The sequence below is a fragment of the Phyllostomus hastatus genome, unplaced genomic scaffold, assembly GCF_019186645.2.
Source record: "Phyllostomus hastatus isolate PE091 unplaced genomic scaffold, TTU_PhHast_1.1 phas_contig_98, whole genome shotgun sequence".
In the NCBI taxonomy this organism is placed as follows: Eukaryota; Metazoa; Chordata; class Mammalia; order Chiroptera; family Phyllostomidae; genus Phyllostomus; species Phyllostomus hastatus.
The window spans coordinates 5,657,978-5,679,708 of NW_025333999.1; the positions used below are offsets into that span (position 1 = coordinate 5,657,978).

General features: G+C 53.0%; 1 protein-coding gene across 10 annotated transcripts in view; it reads left to right on the plus strand.

Annotated features, from left to right (window-relative positions):
- Positions 1 to 21,731, plus strand: part of MYO9B (myosin IXB) — an 82,564-nt gene that overhangs the window by 46,149 nt on the left and 14,684 nt on the right. For 3 of the 10 annotated variants that reach the window (XM_045853657.1, XM_045853660.1, XM_045853666.1), the window contains exons 7-23: positions 632 to 761; positions 1,933 to 2,022; positions 3,419 to 3,535; positions 3,829 to 3,963; positions 6,751 to 6,872; positions 8,600 to 8,741; positions 8,988 to 9,192; positions 9,890 to 9,971; positions 11,048 to 11,137; positions 12,478 to 12,591; positions 13,959 to 13,998; positions 14,742 to 14,864; positions 15,958 to 16,038; positions 17,700 to 17,810; positions 19,135 to 19,257; positions 20,524 to 20,673; positions 20,763 to 20,929. In XM_045853657.1, coding sequence (XP_045709613.1) covers positions 632 to 761; positions 1,933 to 2,022; positions 3,419 to 3,535; positions 3,829 to 3,963; positions 6,751 to 6,872; positions 8,600 to 8,741; positions 8,988 to 9,192; positions 9,890 to 9,971; positions 11,048 to 11,137; positions 12,478 to 12,591; positions 13,959 to 13,998; positions 14,742 to 14,864; positions 15,958 to 16,038; positions 17,700 to 17,810; positions 19,135 to 19,257; positions 20,524 to 20,673; positions 20,763 to 20,929 — 2,022 coding nt within the window. The remainder of the gene's footprint in view (positions 1 to 631; positions 762 to 1,932; positions 2,023 to 3,418; positions 3,536 to 3,828; positions 3,964 to 6,750; positions 6,873 to 8,599; positions 8,742 to 8,987; positions 9,193 to 9,889; positions 9,972 to 11,047; positions 11,138 to 12,477; positions 12,592 to 13,958; positions 13,999 to 14,741; positions 14,865 to 15,957; positions 16,039 to 17,699; positions 17,811 to 19,134; positions 19,258 to 20,523; positions 20,674 to 20,762; positions 20,930 to 21,731) is intronic. The other 7 variants (XM_045853662.1, XM_045853667.1, XM_045853658.1 and 4 more) reach the window with 6 other exon arrangements.

Sequence of the window (21,731 nt, forward strand, 5' to 3'; positions counted from 1 at the left end):
CACATGTGTGGGATGCTGTTCAACATCACATAGTGCCCAGGGCACCCCCTCCCCCCACAGCAAACAGTAACCTGGCCCCAGGTGCCAACAGCGCCACGGCTGAGATATGCTGGTCGGCAGAATTGAGTGAAGAAACCAAGACTGCCGTGACACACACCGTACCCCGCATTACAGTGTTTTCAGTGTCAGACCAGATACAGGACACAGTGATTTCATGGACACCAAGTTCATGGTTGATGCGAGATGTCAGGACAGCTGTTCCTCCATGAGGCCGGGTGGTTCCAGGGTGCAGAATGTTACATGCCTTGGTCTGAGCGCTAATTTAACAGCAATCTGTGTGTTTTGTAACACTTCATCTCTACACTTGGGAGCTGTGTAGTTTTTTGCATGTGCATGTTATGCTTCCATAAGAATATTTTTAGCTCCCGTTACAAAAAAAGAAATCAAGATATCTGTCTACCAAGTTGCATTGTACAGGGGGAGTCCCCAGCAGAGGGACTTGACATTTTTCAGACTCCATGTGTTCTGACTAGAATTCGATGCTGTTTCACATCCTGCCCGGTTGCTGGGAGGTTTCTCTCATCTTGCAGTTGTCGAAAGTGCCGTAACCGAAGCTCCTTTTCTCTCCCAGGATTTTTTCTATCCTGTCAGCCATCCTGTACCTGGGCAATGTCACATACAAGAAGAGAGCCACAAACCGAGATGAAGGCCTGGAGGTCGGGCCCCCCGAGGTGCTGGACACTCTGTCACAGCTCCTAAAGGTACTGCTCCCTGTCTTCAGCCACCGTGGGGTATGTGGGGCCAGCTCCGGCCTGTGGCCTCGGAGGACCCAGAACTTCCTGCATGGGCTGTGCTTCTGTAAACCAGGGCCTGTGCCCGCTTCCTTGCTACCATCTCTGCCAACTCCCTTCCTCATTTCTGAAGGGACTCCCTGCTGGGCAGGGACACCTCAGCTCCTCATGCTTAGCTCACAGGAGGCTATTTATTTATTTATTTATTTATTTGTAAAAGATTTTACTTATTTTTAGAGAGGGGAAGGGAGGGAGAAAGAAAGGAAGAGAAACATCAATATGTGGTTGCCTCTGATGCACCCCCTACTAAGGACCTGGCCCACAACCCAGGCATCTGCCCTGGCTGGGAATTGAACTAGTGACTCTTTGGTTCACAGGCCAATGCTCAATCCACTGAGCCACACCAGCTAGGGCTCACAGGAGGCTATTTAAAACCATAGTTTCATCAGCGAGGTCATTTTCTCATCAGTCCTGCCATCCCCTTATCCACTGGTTTTCAACCCCAGGGGCAGTGTCTGGAGGTGTTTTGGTTGTCACAACTGGGGCAGGGGGGCTACTGACATCTAATGGGTGGAGACCACGGATGCTGCCAGCATCATATAATGCCCACAGCGAAGAATGATACAGCCTCGTGTGTCAGTGGTACCGAGGCTGAGAAGCCCCACCCTTAGTCTCTCTGTTTCCTGAGCGTGTGCTCCATCTGCAGCTCTGCCTGAAGGAGGATCCCGGCTTCTGCTGTGGTCACGGGGCTGAGTAAGCACGCCTGCTGGGGGCTCAGGGCTACTTCCCCTGTTCCTACTCTTAACTGCTGCGGGCTTGTGTAGGGGCTTGGCAGTCAGGGAGGGCCAAGCCCCTGGACGGCCTTGCCCACAGGCTGGAACAGCTATAAATGCAGGTCACCAGGCAGCACAGTGACACCCATGCTATGCCACCATGCACCCAGGGCTGTCAGCCGTGGGTGTGATCATTCTGAACCATGCCGAGCATAGTGCACACCGTGGGTTGGACCTGCTCCCTGGCACAGCCCCTGGGGTCCTCTGATCTTCCTCAAGCTTCAGCCCTTGTCTCAATGATGTGAGAACCCACTGGGCAAGTCCTCAGCCACACTCCCTCTTTCTCTCCCTCCTCGACCCTGATACAGGTGAAGCGAGAGATCTTGGTGGAGGTTCTGACCAAAAGAAAAACGGTGACCGCCAATGACAAGCTCATCCTTCCCTACAGTCTCAGTGAGGTAAGTGCTGCTCTGGGCTTTCAAAGGGCACTGGTCCCCAAAACCCAAGTGAAGGAAAGTCCTTTGGAAACAGCCAGCGTGGGTGATGTTTTTCCTGTCGAAGTGACAGAGGAGAGCCCTTGGGGTGCTCTGGTTCTCATGTGAGCTTAGGCTCAGCACAAACGGCAAACCACAGCCTGAGTATCAGAACTTGGGCCACGAGTGTCCATCTCTGTTTCCAGCTGCTTCTTGGGCATGCTGTTTCTTACCAGCAGAAGCGCTGAGGCCTGCAGCCAAATCCAGCCTGCTACCTGCCTTTGTAAATAAAGTTTTACTGGCATGCAGACATGCCCATTCGTTTACATGCTGCTTTCCTACTACAGCACAGAGCTAAGGGGTTGCAACAGAGACCCATGTGGCCTGAAAAGCTGAAAATATTGGTCCTTTGGCCCTTTGCAGAAAACCTTTGTCAAGCCCAGAGCTACAGCATGACCTTTACAATCATTATGTGGGTCCCTAGATATTGATACAGTGCTTCTCTCTGGCCTTGTCCCAACCTGGATGTTTATGGTGTGTTTTTCTTGGGTTTTTACATCTCAAGAGCAGTGTGACTGCAGCTGGCAGCTTGGACAGCAGCAGGAAAGTACCTAGCCACGGTGGGTGGGGGCAATTTTTAGCTGGTGGTTGAAGCTGCTTGGGCATCTCAGACTGGTACCACAGTCTGAGCCCCCAGGGACAAAGGCACCCTGCAGTGCACAAGATCCCTGAGACCCCAGTGGCAGGGCTGCCCCCCTCCCTGGTGCACAAGAGGCACCAGGTAGAAGATGCCAGGCTGTATCTCTTGAGGATGTATTTCCATGGCTTCCCAGGAAAGGTAGAACTAGAGGAGTGTGTTCTAGATCTTGATTGCAGCCACCTGTGTCTGTCACCATTTAGGTCTGAGCACACCAAAAGAAGGAATTTTTTGTGTGTGAGTTAGACCTCCATAAGGCCTTAGAAAAACTGTCAAAGCCATTACTGCTTTTACAATGTTGGCCCCATGATGCTCCTAGAACAGCAAGGGGCCTGGCCTGGCTTTGAACCCAGCAGGGCCTCCTGACTAGTTTTCCCATGGTGCAGGCCCAGTGCCCTCTCTGAGCCTGTGCTCCACCCTCATCAGACCCCGGTAGCTCTGAGAAGTGAGTCAGCACTTGAGAAAGACTTAGCGGCATCCCAGGCTGCTGGGTCAAGGCTTTTGAGTTCATGCTTCAGTGTGCCCGGGTGTTTGAGCTAACAGGGTGACGTGCAAAGTGGGAAGGGGCGTGTCGGAGGAGTTGGCTATTTAAGTTATTGCCTATACTTCTCCTGTGTGCAGACTTAGGGGTGGTGCATGTGGGCCCCACCTTGCTGAGGTATGACGTCCCCTCTGTGCCCACAGGCCATCACTGCCCGAGACTCCATGGCCAAGTCTCTGTACAGTGCCCTGTTCGACTGGATTGTGCTGCGCATTAACCACGCCCTCCTCAATAAGAAAGACATGGAAGAGTCTGTCTCGGTGAGTCCTCCACCCCGACCCAACCGCCCTGCCAGTCTGGGCTGGGGGGGTGCATGCCCTCACTGCCACACAGGTGCATGGCCTGTGATGTCAGGAGCCAAGGCAGCTGTAGCCATTGTCAGGCAAGGGGCCAGTTCCTAGCCCAGAGAAAAGACAGGGTGCAGTTCTCGGGTCCCAGCGCAAAGCGAAAACACGACTCCTTATTCAAATATTATGGGTCCCAAGCACAGGGTCTTCACAAAACGACAGAGTACAGAGGACCCAGCAGTAACAACTGTTCTCTCTCCCCTCAGTGCTTGTCCATTGGGGTCCTTGACATCTTTGGGTTTGAGGACTTCGAGAGGAACAGTTTTGAACAGTTCTGCATCAACTATGCCAATGAGCAGCTCCAGTACTACTTCAACCAGCACATTTTCAAACTAGAGCAGGTAAGGGAGTGCCACTGTCACCCCTCCAGCCCAGGGGAGGACAGGATGAGCTACCGCCGGGATCTCCCTAGGGGCCTGGTTGGTCATCAAACCTGCCCCAGAATTTTTCTCTGCAAAAAAGGAAAGTCCGGGGAAAATTCCATCCAGCCCCAGATGAGGCAAACTGTCGGGGATGTTTTCGGCCACAGGTCAATTTTGCACTTTCTCTCTGCTCAAATGTGCTCTGATGGGAGAGAAATGAGGTTGCCTTGTAAGGATTTGCTTTGGTCAGTGATATTGATAACCTATATTATGTGTCTTCAATAGTAAATACCCATTTTACCTACATATTACCCTTCATATTGATGATTCTGACAGCAAAAAAAAAAAAAAAAGATGGAGCTTTATATTGGTTTGGCCAAAAAGTTTGTTCCATTCTAAATGAAAATAAAAGACACATTTTTCATTTTTACCAATAATTTTATTGAACAACATGTTCACTGTTCTGTTCCACTACCTTCTGCCACCTTGGAGGCAACTTCATAATTTCATCTTCCCAAAATTGTTTAACTTTTTGAGCAGAGAAATGTTCCAGGTAGGTGCCTTTTGCGGTCTTCCAGGGAATTGATTTTTTTTCCTTTAAGAGAATTTTGTAAAGATCAAAATAAATGGAAATCCGAAGATGCACTGTCTGGTGAATACAGCTGATGTATCGGAACCTCCCAGCCAAGCTCCAAAAGTTTTTACCAGGCCATCAAAGAAACATGTGGTCCCTGCATTATCCTGATGGAAGATTATGCGTTTTCAGTTGACTAATTCCAGACTCTTTTCCTCAAGTGCTGCTTTCAGTTGGTCTAACTGGGAGCAGTACCTGGAGTTAATCGTTTGGTTTTCCAGCAGGGGCTTGGAATAGAGGCCTCCCTTCCGATCCCACCGCATACTCACAGCACCGTCTTTGGATGAAAACCGGCCTTTGCTGTGGTTGGTGGTGGTTCATTTCACTTGCCCCATGATCACTTCCATTCCACATTATTGTAAAGCATCCACTTTTTATCACCCATCACAATTTATTTTAAATACAGAACATTTTCATCACATTTCAGTGAAGAATCACATGTGAAAAAGGGCCAAGGTTTTTTTCACTTGACTTATTGCGGAACCCGAACATCAAAGTAATTAAAATAACCAAGCCAGTGCAAATGATTTTCAGTTCTTGTTTGGATTTTTTTTAAAGATTTTATTTATTTTTAGAGGGAGGGGAAGGGAGTGAGAAAGGGAGAGAGCAATCAATGTGTGGTTGCCTCTTACGCACCCCCTGCTGGGGACCTGGCCCACAACCCAGGCATGTGCCCTGACTGGGAATCAAACTAGCAACCGTTTGGTTCTCAGGCTGCCATTCAGTCCACTGAGCCACACCGGCCAGGGTATGATTTGGATATTTTGAGTATGTCGGCTACCTCCTGCAAGGTATAACATTGACAGTTATCAGTTAATGTCTCAGTTTGATCTCTATCAACTTCAGCTGGTCTTCCTGACCACAGAACATCATCCAGCGAGAAACTCGGGCACAAAACTTCACAAACCACTTTTAACACATTCGATCAGTCATAGCACCTTCTCCATACACTGCACAAACCTTTTTTTGCATTTCAGTTGTGTTTTTACCTTTCTTGAAATAATAAAGCATAATATGCCACAAATGTTGCTTATTTTCTCCCATCTTTAATATTAAAATGGCTACACAACAATTCACCAATTTTGTTAATTTTTTTTAAATGCATGCTGATATCACAGCTGTCACAGTACAATCTAACAAAATTATTTCAAATGAAGTTAAAGACCGCTAAGCGCTACTGGAGCCATTGTATGGAAAAAAAACGAACAAACCTTTTGGCCAACCCAATATTTATTATGATTTTACTATTAGCTGATTTTACTATTTTACTTTTAACTATTTTACTATTATGCTTTCTGGCTATTTGTTGGTCCAAATTGAGTTGTGCAGGAAGAGCAAAATGCACAGTGAATTGCAAAGTTTTCAAAGCTTTCAACCCTATATATCAAAGCTTTGATATACAGGGTTAAATTAAGTATATTATTAAAGTTACCTTCACTTGTTTGTTTTTACATTTTAAAGTGTGACACATAAATTTGAAGTTACATAAGTCACATTACATGACTGTTACAGATACTGCAGCTCCTGAGCAGAGGCCTAGGAGTCAAATCCAGCCCCACTGCCTATTCTTATAAATAAAGCTTTATTGGTACATGGACACAGCCATTTATTTACATATCATCCCTGGCTGCTTTCAAGCCACAGCAGCAAAATTGAGTGATTGTGACAGATACCAGCTAACTAGTAGAATTTAGCATATTTACAGTCTGGCTCCCCACAGAGAGAGTTTGCTGACTCCTGGGAGGCTTTGAGTGTGAGGCTGAGCACCTCGCTGTGAGAAATGTTTGAGAACGTGCATTGTTTCATGTTGCTGATTATTAACTTATGTAATAGCCTTATATAATGCTTGATGCACTTCCATTGGTATAACATGTATTCTGTTACTTACACACCTATGTGTAGATATGTACGTGCATAAACACAGGTGTGGGCAAAGCACGTTTCCAGTTCTTGGTGTGGAAAAGCACATGCAGGTTATGACTGTATGGTAGCCTCATTGAATCAGCGGCACAGTACTCTCACAGCTGGAAACCTGCTTTTGCCTACCATGCATACATGTAATGCTCGCTGCACAAATGTTAACCAAGCTGTGAAGTAGCAAACTCACTGGATGCCCCGCCCAAACCCTGCAGGAAGAGTACCAGAGCGAAGGGATCTCGTGGCACAACATCGACTACACAGACAACGTCGGCTGCATCCATCTGATCAGCAAGAAGCCCACCGGCCTCTTCTATCTACTGGACGAAGAGAGCAAGTGAGTGTCCATGTCCCGGTGCATCCACAAACCCAGGCACTCAATCCAGTTCTGCAGCCCCCAAAGCCTTACCCCATATCCACATGTCCCAAGAATGCCCACCCGGGAGCTCTTGGAAAGGACTGTGGGGCCTGAGCCTAGAAGCTGGGAATGGGGTTGGTGCATCTTTGCAAAGGGCAGTGTGTGGAATTAGGGCCCAGAAGCCCACTCTCTGCAGAGCCTGGCACCTCTTGTCCCCTGGATGTGCTGAAAACCAGAAGGGATATTTATAAGGTGTCTCACACTTGGTCACCCAGCTGCAGTCACTGAAATTCACTTACTGCGGCTGTTGTAATGGCCACAATGAGGCAGCTGAAAACAACAGAAATGTATTCCCTCACAGTTCTGGAGGCCAGAAGTCCAAAATCAGTATCAGGGGTCTGAAATCAGTATCAGTGAGGTGTTGGCAGGGCCACGCTCCCTCCAAAGGCTCTAGGGGTGAATCTTTCTTGCCTCTTTCAGCTTCTAGTGGCCCCAGATATCCTTGGCCTTTGGCCACATTGCCCCATTTTTGCCTCGGTGGTCCCATCACCATCCCTTCTGTCTGTCAGTGTCTCGTCTCCTCATCTTACAAAGAGCCCAGTCCTACTGGATTAGTGCCCACCCTCATGACCTCATTTTAACTCGACTACATCTACCAAGGCCCTATTTCCAAATCAGGTCACATTCGCAGCTTCCAGGTATCAGGATGTGTCTTTTTATTAACCCCTCTTTATTGGGCCTCCGCATGCTGCTGAGGCCCCTGTGGGGCTGGGACAATCAGGCTCACATCCTGCCTCACGCCAGCTCCCCACCCAGGGCAGGGACAGACAGGTTCATTCAACCAGAATCCAAAGGGAAAACCCGCAGATGAGAGAACGGGCAGGGAAGGGCTAGCTACACCGTCACTCCTAGGAAACTCCAGACCTGCGTGGGGGGGAAGTATGGTATGAGAGGCAGGCCCGGGCCCAGCAGGGTCAGGTCTGTCTGCGTTTAAAATCTGGTCATTTTTATGTATTAGGGATTATTTTTTACATTGATTTGGATTTTCTAAAATAGGGCATTATTTATCCAGACAGCCACACAAGCAGGGCTCTCACTTTCCACACCCTTTCCGCAGCCTTGGAAGTGGTGGGCTTAGTGGCTATAGGATCTTCCCCTTCGACACCCACCCCATGCCCCCCACTAAACCACGGGTGTTGGGATTCAGAGGCGTGTTGTGTGCTGCGTTTGTGGCAAGGCTGGATGAGCACAGGCAGGACATGCCAAAGCCAGCTGCAGCATAGCCTTCCTGGAAGGCAGAAATAGGCACCATGGGTGCCTTATTCTGCCCCCACTCCCCTCCCTCTAACGGAGCTCAGGCAAGACCCCTTCCAAGACACTGTATCTGGGCAACAGATGGATCCAAAGCCAGAGTCACCCTGTCCTGGAATTGCTCCTGGAAGCTGCCTGTGGTGGGTCCAAGTCCCACTCCTATCTCCCTGCCCCACCCTGAGCTCACTCCACAGCCCTGAGTGCGTCCTTTTGCTCTTGGCCCCTTCCTACCAGGTTGCAGGTGTCTGGGCCTCAGCCTTGACACCCAGCGCAGCCCAAGCACCGCCCACACGCCTGCCTGCCTGTCTGCCTCGGTGGCGGAGGACCTGCAGCCTGCCATGCAGAGTGGGTGATCGGCCACCATTCTTGCAACTAACAGTTTCAAATCTTTCCAGCTTCCCCCACGCCACGAGCCAGACCCTGCTGGCCAAGTTCAAACAGCAGCATGAGGACAACAGGTACTTCCTCGGCACCCCCATCATGGAGCCAGCATTCATCATTCAGCACTTCGCCGGGAAGGTGAAATACCAGATTAAGGTACAAGTCAGGCCCAGAAGGTGGGAAAAGGATCAGGTGGGTCATCTGGAGGCCCCCTCGCTCTGGTGCTTCTTAGTCCCCTTCAGATCAGTCGTGCTGGGCATGGTACCAGGGTGCTCCAACCTGACCCCGCATCCCCAGCTCCACAAGCAGAAACCACCTCTGTTGTGTTGCTGGGTCCCAGCCCATCCCCAGCCCTTTCCGTCCTAGCACCAGTGAGTGACTGCCTGCCCCCTTCCCCACCAGGACTTCCGGGAGAAGAACATGGACTACATGCGGCCAGACATCGTGGCTCTTCTGCGGGGCAGTGACAGCTCCTATGTGCGGGAGCTCATCGGCATGGACCCGGTGGCAGTGTTCCGCTGGGCCATGCTCCGGGCTGCCATCCGGGCCATGGCCGTGCTCCGGGAGGCCGGACGCCTGCGGGCTGAGAGGGCCGAGAAGGCCGCAGGTATGTGGGGGGGCCCGGTCGCCTTCAGGTGTCCACTTTGAGGTACACATTCCAGTGGCAGTCAGCACCTTCCCGGTGTTGTGCAGCCGCAGCCTCCGCCCAGTCCCAGGACTTTTTCATCATCTGTTAGAAACTCTACCGCGTGTTTAATCTTTTAAAGTTTTATTTACTGATTTGAGAGGGGGAGAGAGAAACATCAACTTTTGTTCCAATTATTTATGCATTCATTGGTTGATCTTGTCTGTGCCCTGACTGGGGATTGAACCCAAAACCTTGGCTTACCAGGACAACACTCTACCCACCTGAGCTCCCCGGCCAGGACACGCGAGTGATTTAACATCATCACCCTCACAAAGCAGGGAGGCATATCCCTGTTTCTTTGTGACAACCTGGGGCCCAGGATTGTTAAGTGGTTCCCTGAGGGCCTTGGGGCTCCAGGCACCAGCCGTGGGACTCCATTCTGCCCAGGGCATCGACGAAAAGGAGGACCAAAGAGTTCAGGCCTTTATGAGAAATAGGAATAAATGGTTGCTGTTTGGGGATCAGACATGTCACTGTTCCCTGCTCTGCCCACATTGGAGCGTCAGGCTATTCCTTTAAGACAGGCTCAAGTCAGGACTGCAGCCTCTAGAAAAGACAAAGGCCTTCACGTTCCAGGCGACCCTCAGACCCCAAGTCCATCTCATTGTGTCTCCAGCAGCACTGGGCAGCCCTGGCATCCGAAGTCACCCGGGAGAACTACAGAGAGCAGCCACCACCCCCTCGGAAAAGCTGTACCGGTGAGCAAGTCCTTGATTTGTCCCAGCCAAAACTGGTTGGCAGCAGTGTTGTTAAAAACAGTGCCAGAAACCCCACACCCTGAACCCGGGCTAGGGGTGACCATACCCAGCAGCTACTTAAACCAAAAAGATCCAGAAGCAGACAGCACCCGCCTTGCTGCCGGGTGCTGCCAGTTTTCTGCCACCAGGCCTTGTTGCTTGATACGTCATCTGCTTTAGGAAGATTTGGGTGGCTCAGTTTATGCAGGATCCTTTTCGTGGTCGTCTTGGGGCAGTTGGGGGTGGGGTCAAGGGACCAGCATTCCCCCCCAAACAACAGGCTTGGTTTAGAAGCACTTCCTCCCTCAGCCTGGCCAGGACGCCCCAAAAGCAGGCCTGCTAGGGCACTTCATTCACAGTCAGAAACGCCGACGCCTTGTTGCACATGAGATACATGGGGTGTTTTGCGGCCACTTAGTGACCGAGGGCCCTTCGCACACCCCAGTTTGTACTGAGTGTAAAAGTGATCAGGCCCGTGCTCCCAGGAAGGTGGGGTGAGAAAGGCCACACCAGACAGATGACTAAGGTGGTGACAGAGCCAGAGGGGGCACTGTTTGAGCCACAGGCAGGCAGTGCGGACAGCACGTGCCAAGGCCCTGGAGCAGCCGAGTCCCTGGTTTTTTCTCAAGACACAAATCCCCAAGGAGAAAGTCACCACATTTTTGGACATCAAAAAGTTATTTTGTTTCTGTGCCCTTTGCAATGACTTTAAGAGATACATAAGAGTATGGAGGTAGAACTAGCACCTGGGTAAGTGACTAGATGTTGTTTGTCTGAAAGCATAGTGTGCCTTTTCCCTGCTTTTCAAAAGGTGGTGTTTTTAAATTGGCATTTCCATCCAAAAGGGGATAAGGGAAAAACCATGTATTCCCCCTACTTGCATACGGGTTATTTTGGTTTTTCTTCCTGCAAAGACTGAAAGGTGGCCCCCAACTGGCAGCTGCTGAAGCAGTGTCAGTCTCCCCAGGGCCTGGCCCCCCCGGGCTGTGGGTCCCACCCCTAAAGTGCATTCAGTTTATACAGATTCTCCCTTTCAGCGTCTCAATGCTAGATTTCTCAGTTGACGGCTCTGAGGAGTTCGATATTAACGCTTTTGAGGACATCTTTGCTTTCTATGAAAGCAAGAAGTAAGTAGAGCAAGGGCCTTCGAACCCAAGACCAGGGAGGCACAACAGAGGAGCTGGTCCCCAGGCTGTCAGTGCAGCGTCCAGGGCCAGGAGAGAGGGCTCCGGGCGCTCCTGGGTGCCGGGTCCTGCAGCGGGCGCTCTCACCGTGTTTGGTCAAGTTAGGGGGTTACAGGTGGAAGCCACAGGTCTTGTCCAGAGCCCTGGCTGCTGCACTGACTGCCCAGGGCACGGAAGTGAATGTGACCACTCTGTTGTCTTTGCCCTCTGTGCCTCCCTGGAGGGCGAGGGAGCAGAGGTAAGTGAGGCTGTCCAGCCAGGCATGGTGCATGGAACACACGGGGGCTGCCGGTCGGGGTCTTTCCAGGCCAACTGCCCAGAGCTTAAACATGCATTTGAAATAACTGGAATAAGGAATTTAAAACAAAGCCAGAACCTCCCATCCTCATTCTGCAGTCATTGCTACCTCATTTCCGAAGGTCTGTCAAAGACATTTGTCAGCTAGACGTCCTCCACAAATACCCTTTTTCAGAGCACTCAGTGTTTGCCTCTCAGTTGTTCTCATTGTCACACACCAGTGCCAGAGTGTGGGCCTGGAACAGACTCTCAGATCTGCACCCAAGCCCACAGTCACTGAACAAACTGGAGCTGGTAAGACTGAGCTCTTCCGGAGTCAAGGTCTCCTGCAGCCAGCGTTTCCCGCCCTGTGCTCCGTGCCAGTCACTCTGGGACGGGGGCCACGTCCTGTGCACTGAGGGGGTTGAGCAGCATTCCTGGCCTCCACCCACGAGATGCCAGTGGTGTTTCCCCTGTGTCCCCCCACGTGACAGCCAAGTGTCCCCAGATGGGAGGACGCAGGGAACAACATCACCCTGGTTGAGAACCCCTGTGTGAATTTCAACTTACTCTTCCCAAGGCATTTTTTTAAGGTAACAAGGAGGCTGACATGTGGCCACAGAATTGAGAGAAACTAATCTTCAGAGAAGTCCCTTCTGTTTTCAGCATCCCCCTGATGCTCTTCACAGATTCCAAAAGGCTCTTCTATGGGAGGCCTTTTTCAATGATGTGAGCAACTGTGTTGCAATAGACACTGGGACTGAAGTGGCCCTGGCTCCTCCAGAGGAGCGGAATCCTGTTTCGGGTAGGGCCGCTCCTGCCTGAACTCCCCTGGCACCTGCTTGGTGCAAGAGGGAGAGACAGCAGTGAGCAGGCATCCCCAGCTGCATGTTTTGGCTCCAGTGGCCTAGGGATAGTCCCGACCGTGCCAGGGACCCCGAGGTGGAGGGCCCGCTGCTCTAACTTGGTCTCTTTTCTATCACTGTACCCCTCCACCCCCCACTCAGCGATTTGCATGACCAAATCATCAAGACCATCAAAGGACTGCCCTGGCAGGGTGAGGACCCCCGTAGGCTTCTCCAGTCCCTCAGTCGGCTCCAGAAACCCCGCACCTTCATCCTGTGAGTCTTCCCAAGGCTGCGGGTGCCTCGCCCCCACAAGTGCAACGACTGCCTCCCCCGCTCCCAGGACCCAAACGCTGAATCAGCCGCTGCAAGTGCTGCGCTCTGCCTCGTGGTTCTGTCCCCACACCAGCAGTTGCTCAGTTCAGTGGCCCTCGTAACACGCCCACCCCAGGGTCTGTGTGGCCCAGATGCCCACCAGCTCCCTGGTGTCCCACACAGCTTCGCAGAAATGTGCCTCGCACCGAGTGTCTAAGTCTAGATTTCCCCCAGACACGCAGGACAAGGCTTGCCTCTTTCCTCCCCCTTTGCCACTGAGCTCATGCAGAAGCTGTCGGAAGTAGGCCATGTGATTTTGTGGCCCTGCTTTGTGTGGACAGCGGTGTGATGTGGTAGAAAGGACCCAGAAGCCACATAGACTAGGTTTGGACCCAGACTCCCTCCTGCTCACTGCCTGGCCCAAGTGCCGCAAGCTTTCGGCCTCCGCCTGCAAAGCAGGGGTGCCAATGTTCGTGTACACAGCCCTGGGCAGACAACCGAGCGACCGACTGGAGCTGCCTGAGAGCGCAGCTCATACCCACAAGGGAGCCCGTTTCCAAATGCCTTTTTATGAAGCCTCATCCCACCCCACAGGGATCACAATGAAACCTGACACATTAGAGCCTCTCAGCCATGCACTGTGCAGACCTGAGGGGCCCGTCTCCCCAGCAGTTCCTAAAAAACAAGCCAGGCTGCAATTTTTTTTAACACTTTTTTTCTTCTGTTTCCATAAAGTGTTGGACAGTGTGGGGGCCTTCCCTCCTTTCTCAGCCAAAAGATCGGCTTTCGTTTTTAACTCGGAGCCAGCACAAGTCCAAGAGGCGCCCCTGCCCAGGCCCCATTTAGTGTTTTGCAGGGTATGGGGCCCGGCAGGGGTTCTGCGGGCCTGCTTCAAGTTTGCCAGCGTGTAGCAAATACAGCTGGGGCACCTGGTAGGCAACGATCCCTGCAGGGTCCCTCAAAGCTCTACTCGGGGTGTAGAGATCCTCTCGTGAGACCCATCTGTTCCCCTGTAGCCAGCCCTGTGCAGATGCTTGTTCTGCCGTGTGCTGTGTAGATTACCAGCCCACCTCTCTGGCCCCCTGGACATCCGGGGCCCCAGACCAAATGTTCCTGTTGCCCCGGGAAGCCCAGGTGCACGAACCAACGGAAGCACCGCCTGGTCCTCGGGAGAGGCCGCGGCAGGGGCCTCGTTGCACTTGTGCTTCTCGACTCCTTCCTCTCTGCTCTTGCTCCTTCTAACCTGCCAGGCGTGGCTTGCCGAACTAACCCACACCCAGACCCCATGTTCCTTCTGTTCACAAAAGCATTTTTAATGTTTTTGACAGGAAAAGTAAAGGTACCAAACAAAAGCAGATCATTCCAAAGGTAAACGCCTGCGACGCCGTCTAACGCTGCCTTGCTTTCCGTCTGTCTAGAGCACCTGGCTCAAGTCCTTTTCCGGAAAATGGGGGCGGGGGCGGCTTTTAACTTCTCTGACTTCCATCCTTCCTTCCTCTTCCCCTCATCTCCTTCTTCACCATCCCCCCAAAATTGTCTCCTATTGAGATGATTTGGAGGTGGTGTCCTTTGGAGCTACCTCCAGGAGACCCCACACCTCCTGGGTGTCCAGGGAGAAGAGGCCATTTGTCCAGGGTGGTCCCACCGGGCAGGGGCAGCCAAGATCCCGGCGCCTGGGTAATGTGCACCCAGGTGCCCTGTCTCATCTCCTTGTGCAGCATGCAGATGGATTACGAAGTTGGTAGAAGACTAAGAACAGCCTCTAGTCTGGTCAGCAGAGGGGACAGTGCGAGTCCTTCTCGTCAGCCAGTAGAAAGGGGTAGCTGGCGACCCTTGAGCTGCACAGAAGGAAGGCTGTGCTCCGTGGCTCTGGCTTTCCAGGCCCTCAGGTCTCAAAAGAGGCTGTAGTCAGCCTCCCGACGCCAGTGCCGTTCAACAGACACAGCCCAGGGTCCGCCCGGCTAGGCCCGCCTGCCCCAATCTCTGGTAGCACGGTCATGAGACCAGCACTGAGAGCCGCCCCCAGGGGTGTTTTCCTCTCCAGAATCTATGCCTCCTGGCGCCTGTTGGGGCCTCGGGAGGGCAGGCCAGACCCTGTCTGTTTGTCCTAGAACCTGCTGGACTCCAAGTCCCTGAAGCTCATCATCAGCATGACCCTGCATGACCGTACCACCAAGTCCCTGCTGCACCTGCACAAGAAGAAGAAGCCACCAAGCATCAGCGCCCAGTTCCAGGTGGGTGGTCTGTCACTCACATGGCTCAGCCAAAAGAAACTCAACATGGGCCCTGGCAGGTGTGGCTCAGTGGATTGACTGTCGGGCCTGTGAACCAAAGGATGGCTGGTTCGACCATGCCTGGGTTGCAGGCCAGGTCCCCAGTAGGGGGCGCGTGAGAGGCAATGGATCAATGTATCTCCCACACATCCATGTTTCTCTCCCTCTTTCCCTCTCTTCCTCTCTCTAAAAAAGTAAGTAAGTAAATAAAATCTTTCTTAAAGAAAGAAAGAAAGGAACTCAACACGGACAGCTGATCATTGTCCCGGGGTTCCTGCCCCTGGCAGTGCGCGATGGCCAGGGCCGGATCATTCGCCCCAGCAGGGGCCATCCTGTGCAGGATGCAGTGTCGAGCAGTCACTGGCCTCCACCCTCCAGCTGCCAGCAGCATCCTCCAGCTGTGGCACAACCAGGAAGTCCCCAGTGCCCCAGGGGAGGCAGAATCGCCCCTGGTGGAGAACACTGAGTTTAAAAAAATCATGAGTCAGCATGTCCATTAACGTAACCACTGAGCTGTGTGTCCTTCACTCATGTCTTCCCTTTTGTCCCTGGCTGCCAGGAAACGTGGGGACACTTTTTGAGAGGAGTCTAGTGGCTGCTGACTCTTTCCATTAGGTTTTCTCGTTCCTTCTCTCTCTTCTCCTCCCACCACGGCTTCCTTTGCAGGCATCTTGTGTTGGAGATCCCACAGCCCCTTTTGGAAACAGCAGGCCAGAGACAGAAATCACTGCATACATGGTCCCTCTGAGCCTGACGCATGTTTTAAATCCCCTGAAGGAGTTTATCTGGTCCTCTCTCCACCTGCTACCTGAAGCAAAGAGAAGAACTGGGTGACCCTAGAAAGATGGTGGCCCTTAGTCACAGGGACCCCATAACTCCCTCAAGGGGCTCCCCAGGGTAGCGCAGCCTCTCCATTCACAATGTCCAGCTCTAACCCCCATGTCCCTCATCAGCACAGACCCCCTCAGGTGATGCAGGCAGGTGACCGGATCCCCTGTCACCGAGAGGCGAGCACAGGGGCTCTCAGCTCAGCACCCTGTTTTTTTTTCCCCAGACGTCCCTCAACAAGCTCCTGGAGGCGCTGGGAAAGGCAGAGCCCTTCTTTATCCGCTGCGTCCGCTCCAACGCCGAGAAGGTAAGGGGCACCCTCGTCCTGGGGAGGTGAGGGCCGAGGTCTGCGGGCCGAGGGGGCCCGGACAGGAAAGGCCTCAAGGAACCAAGTGTTCACATAGGTTCTGGGAACCATACACAGAGCTGGGCCAGTGGTGGGGAGTGGGGGTCGGCAGCAGGCAGCGAGGGCAACCACAGCAGGGCTGTCTTCTGGAGCATGGCGGGGCCCCGGAGAAGGTTTGCTCAAGGAGGAACGGGTCTGGTGCTCTTCAGACACATCTCAGAAGTGGCCAATGCACAGTGCACCCAAAGGGAGGAGCTGAGACTGTGCTGCAGGGGCACAGAAGTTTCTTCAAAGGCAGAGGCCGTGGGGCTCTGGCAGCAGGCGCAGCCCTCGATGCCAGCTCCCCTTGCCCCAGGGGTTGTTGGGACTTTGCTGGGGGTGGTTTGGGATCTAGACTCCCTCTCTGGCGCAAGTGACTCCTGGACCAAGGACCCTTGTGGTTGTCTTCTCCCACACCCGTGTCTCTACTCTTCCTGCTCCCCTGGCTCCCCCCGTTCCTGGGGCACTCCACTAACATCAGAGCTCAGCTTCTCCCTGCCGGGTGCCATGGCTTCCATCCTCTGCTCCTCTCCCTTCCTGCCTTCCAGTTTCCCCAGTGTGTCTCAGGGAAGGTCTTTGCCCTCGTTCTTCTGGCAACAGAATCTGACCCTTCTTCCATCAGGGATTCTAACTTCACCTTTGGGAAACCCAGAAAATGCTCCATCACCACTAGCTCTGAGCAGGGGCCGTGCCAGCAGATGGTTCGTTGGGGTGGGGGCTGTCCTGTGCATTATAGGGTATTAAGCAGCATCCCTAGCTTCCAAGAGCCCACCAGGTACTGGGGAAAGCACCCCCTTTCCACCCGTCTGTGACAACACCTCCCCCATGCCATTCCCTCCCCTCTGTCTACTTAAAATAACACCCCTGGGTGTGGAGGCCATGTCCCTGAGCTCTGGGCCTGAAGCCCCTGAGCCAGCATTGTTCCCGGACCCTGCTTCCCCTTGCCCCTGTAGCAGCAGGCAGATGCCTATACCCTTGTCAGCCCCTCAGCTGCCCCCTCCTTCTCTGGGCCTTTACCTAGCTTTCCCCAGCAGTCAGCCCAGGGTGCCCTCTCCTGTGACACCTCTCACAGGGGCCCCAGCAGCATCCACCTGCTTCACATGTGTGCCTGGCTCCGCACCGCACCCCAGACTGTCCTCCTCTCCGTGGAATCCCCAGTACTCACACTGGTACCTGGGCACAGGTACAGCACAGGTCTGGGTCAGGGCCCTGAGGAAAGAACTCTTTGCAGCACACAAGCCTGAATTGGGGCGGTAAGGAGTGACATCTGTCTCCTGCACAGCAGGGATTAGAATAGATTGGATACCAGGTTTTCTAGAAAAGATGACTGTCCAAGCCCTGCTGCTAACCGGCCTCTTCTTTATTCCACAACGTGTGTCTGGAGCAAGGAAGGTGGATGTCAGGTGCCCGCAGCTGCCGTGCTAGGGACCGTTCCACAGCAGCCAGGGCCCACACGTATTCTGGACCATGTCCACATCTGGAATCTCGCAGGATCTTGTCCCACAGCTCCCCAGCCCCAGCCACCTACAGGCTTGGGTGTCTGCCCCTGGGCACCTGCCCTGATGATTTGCATCCTGTTTCAGAAAGAGCTGTGCTTCGACGATGAGCTGGTGTTGCAGCAGCTGCGCTACACAGGCATGCTGGAGACTGTGCGGATCCGAAGGTCCGGCTACAGTGCCAAGTATACATTCCAGGTAGGCTAACCAGGTGCAGCCGCCTGCAACACAGTGGAGGGCCGAGAGCTGGCCACCTCCGCTTCCAGAGAGAATGCTGCCCTTGAGCGTGAACCTGTCAGGTTACTTTACACCAGGGCTTCTCCTCCCGGGACCACTGGCATTTGTACCGGATCATTCTCTGTCATAGGAGGGCAGGTTTCCTCAGAAGAGGCGGCTGGGCCAAAGCCAAGCCTTAAAGGATACAGAGGCCTGAACCCGAGCTAGGAAGAGGGATTTGCACAAGCAGACCCCTGTGCATCTCTTCCCTTTGCTGAGCACTTTCTGTGATGGACACTTTTATACCCAACGCTATTATTCTGCCAACCAGCAGCAACAGGGCCCTGGTTCCTGTTTTCCTGATACGGAAGCTGAGGCCCAGGGAAATGGTAGCCTCAGAGATGGCCCCCTGGGCATTCTTGAGACACAAAGGGTTATTAGTAACTTCACATTGTTGAAGACCAAGTTGCAGAGCAGTTTCTCAGCCATGGCACCATTGACCCATGGGGCTGCGGCATTTTCTGTGGCACAGTCATCCTGTGCGCTGTGAGGTGTGGAACAGCATCCCCGGCCTCCACACACTCAATGCCAGTAGCACACTCACCCTCTGCCCCCAAGCTGTGACCACTCAAGATGCCTCCAGATATTGCCAAATGTCCCCATGGGTCAGCATGGCCTGGGTTGAGACCCCTGGTTTCATAACACAACTGGTACCAGTTGTGTGGTGCTGGAGTGAGCGCCGGCCCCAGAAGCCAGAGCTGGTGACCTGTTTAGGCTTCCCCCATACGGCCTTGGGGGTGTGGCTTCACCACGGCGTGCCTTTCTTTTCTTGTCCACAGAATGGAAATGCTGTCTTTCTGACTCTATGTAAATAGGAAAGGCAAAATTATAGAAAAGGGGGAAAATAAATGCTAGTGTGTTTTACTAATGACTAGCTCTTCAAATTTAACATAATTGTTTTCTTAAAAGGCACATACCTCCCATTATGATCCAGCCCTCTAATGAGCTGTAGACTGTGAGCCCCCCAAGGACGACCCCGCCCCCCACCTGGGCACCCTCCCCAACAATGTCAGCACCTGTGGGCCCTCGGTGGCCACTCACCAGCTGACTGGAAGATCCAGTGCCCTGTGTCTGCAACAGTTTTCCCTGAGTTTCAGATAATTTTAGGAAGTCCAAAGTTTTAGCTTCATCAATATTGTTTACCTCAAACTAAGTTTCAGCTTCAGAAACTCAGCCTAACGAGGGAGCTGCCATCCTTCCTGATGGCACTTACTTGGGTTCTCTCCTCTCGACTGAACTCACCCAGGATTTCACCGAGCAGTTCCAGGTGCTGCTGCCCAAGAACACCAGGCCCTGCAGGGAGGTCATCTCCGCCCTGCTGGAGAAGATGAACGTCGACAAGAGGAACTACCAGATCGGAAAGACTAAGGTCAGCATCGCCCCCACTAGGGGTGACCGCAGACCTCACCCCGCCTTCATTCATGCCCAGGGTCCTCCCGCGGTGCTGGGCCAGCCACTGAAAAATCAGGGCCTCTGCTGAGACAGTGTGTTTCATGGCACCCAGCACGTTACTTCTTACTGGAAGGCAGAGGGCGCACCTTTGCGGCAGGGGTTCAGGCATCAGGCCTGCTTCCGGTTTCCGCACATGTAGGTTGCAGACGGCGACATCATTCCACGGGGTGTTTGGGTCCAGGCCACGACCACTGTGGTGTCGGGCAGGTTCCTTCATTCATCCTCCCTCCAGAAACCGCCTCCCACCTCAGGATGTATGCTGCCTGCTGCTTGTCCAGCAGGTCCTGACGTGAGCTCCCTGTGATAACTTCTTGTGATGTGAAAAACCCCTTCATGGTTCCCCAACACATGTGACCCAGCCATTCCTCTCCTAAATATTGACCCAAAAAAAACAAAAACAGGTATTCAAACTAATTCTGGTACATACGTGTTCGTAGCGGCATTAGTCACCGTCGCCAAAAGGAAGAAACAACCCAAGTTTCAATGAGTGGATGAATGTGTGAACAAAACGTGGTCTGTCCACACAGTGGGATGTCCCTCAGCCCTGATTCAAGGGTGAACCTTGAAAGCATTACAAAGTGAAAGAAGGCGGACACAAAAGGCCACATAGTTTGTGTTCTGTTTAGGTGAAATATCTAGAATAAGGAAATCCACGAAGACAGAAAGCAGATTAGCAGTTGCCAGGGTCAGAGAAGGAGGCAGGGGAGCAACTGCTCACTGGAACAGGGTCTCCTTTGGGGGTGACAAAATGTTCCAGACTAGATAGAGGTGATAGCTGCACAACACCGAATGCTCTACATGCCGCTGAGTTGTTTAAGTGGTTGATTTTATGTTACATGATTTGCATCTCAATACATTTCCTAAAACACTCCTCCCTGACTGGTGTGGTGCATCATCCCGCAGACTGAAAAGGTCACTGGTTCAATTCCCAGTCAGGGCACATGCCTGGGTTGCAGGCCAAGTCCCTGGTTGGGGGCGTGTGAGAGGCAACCGGTCGATGTTTCTCTCCCTCTCTCCCTCCCTTCCCTTGTCTCTAAGAAAACCTTTTAAAATAAGTAAGCAAATAAAAAAACACTCTCCTTGGTCAGATCAGTCAGCACTCACTCCCAAGGTAACTGCGCGAGCCTCCTGGACTCCCGGACTCTGGGGGCCTTGCTGAGCCCTCCTCTGCCCATAACCCCAGGTCTTCCTGAAGGAGACGGAGCGGCAGGCCCTGCAGGCAACGCTGCACCGGGAGGTGGTACGGAAGATCCTGCTCCTGCAGAGCTGGTTCCGGATGGTGCTGGAACGCCGGCACTTTCTACAGATGAGGCGGGCGGCCATCACCATCCAGGTATTGAATGGGCCCAGGGGCCCAGGTGTGGGGCGGCCATGGTGATACACGTCTGGCCCCATGGTGATGAACGTCTGCTGTGCCCTCAGTCCTGCTGGCGGTCCTACCGTGTTCAACGGGCTCTGGAGAGGACACAGGCAGCCACGTACCTTCAGGCCACATGGAGGGGCTACCGGCATCGAGTGGCCTACCAGTGCCAGAGACAGGGCATCATCCGCCTGCAGAGCCTCTGCAGGGGCTACCTGCAGCGCAAGAGGTGAGTAGAGTAAGGCCCTGCCCCCCTACAAGAACGTTCCAAAAGTTTACTTGCCCATCAGCTGCCTGAGATGCAGGTGGAGCTATCGGAACATCATTCTGGATACAGGGAGGCTGGCAAGGGCCTGGTGGGAATCCAGCTGTCAGGGCACACAAGTCCCAGAGGGACGTTCCAGGGCTGGTGGATGGTGCTTATAGCAAAGCCCCAGGTCTCCATCAGCTGCATTTGGTCACCGCCAGGGACGCCTGTACCTCCCCACTACAGGCCTGTCAGCCGAGCACTGGGATTCAGAGGGAGAGTGTTCAGGCCACTCTGGGCCAGGCCTCAATGGGCTTCCCTTCCACCATACTCATGCGGATCTTGGGGGTCTGCCAGGCCAGGGGCCCCAAAGGGATTCAGGGGTTTCTTTCCTTTTTTAAAGATTTTATTTATTAATTTTAGAGAGGTGTGGAGAGAAAGAGAGGGAGAGAAACATCAATGTGTTTGCCTCTCACATGTCCCCTTACTGGGGACCTGGCCCACAACCCAGGCATGTACCCTGACTGGGAATTGAACCAACAACCCTTTGGTTCACAGGCCAGTACTCAATCCACTGAGCCACACCAGCTGGGGCTTAGAATTCAGGGGTTTCTTAACAGGTCTTTCGCACAACAGGCCTAACGGAGATATCCCTGAACTAGCAAGGCAAACCCAGGGCAGAGATGGCCATGAGAATAGGGCCACTCCCTTAGGTCCCCCTTTCTTAGCCTAGAAAGCCAGAGACCATGCCTGGGTCCCCCAACCTAGCCCACAAGTAGCACAG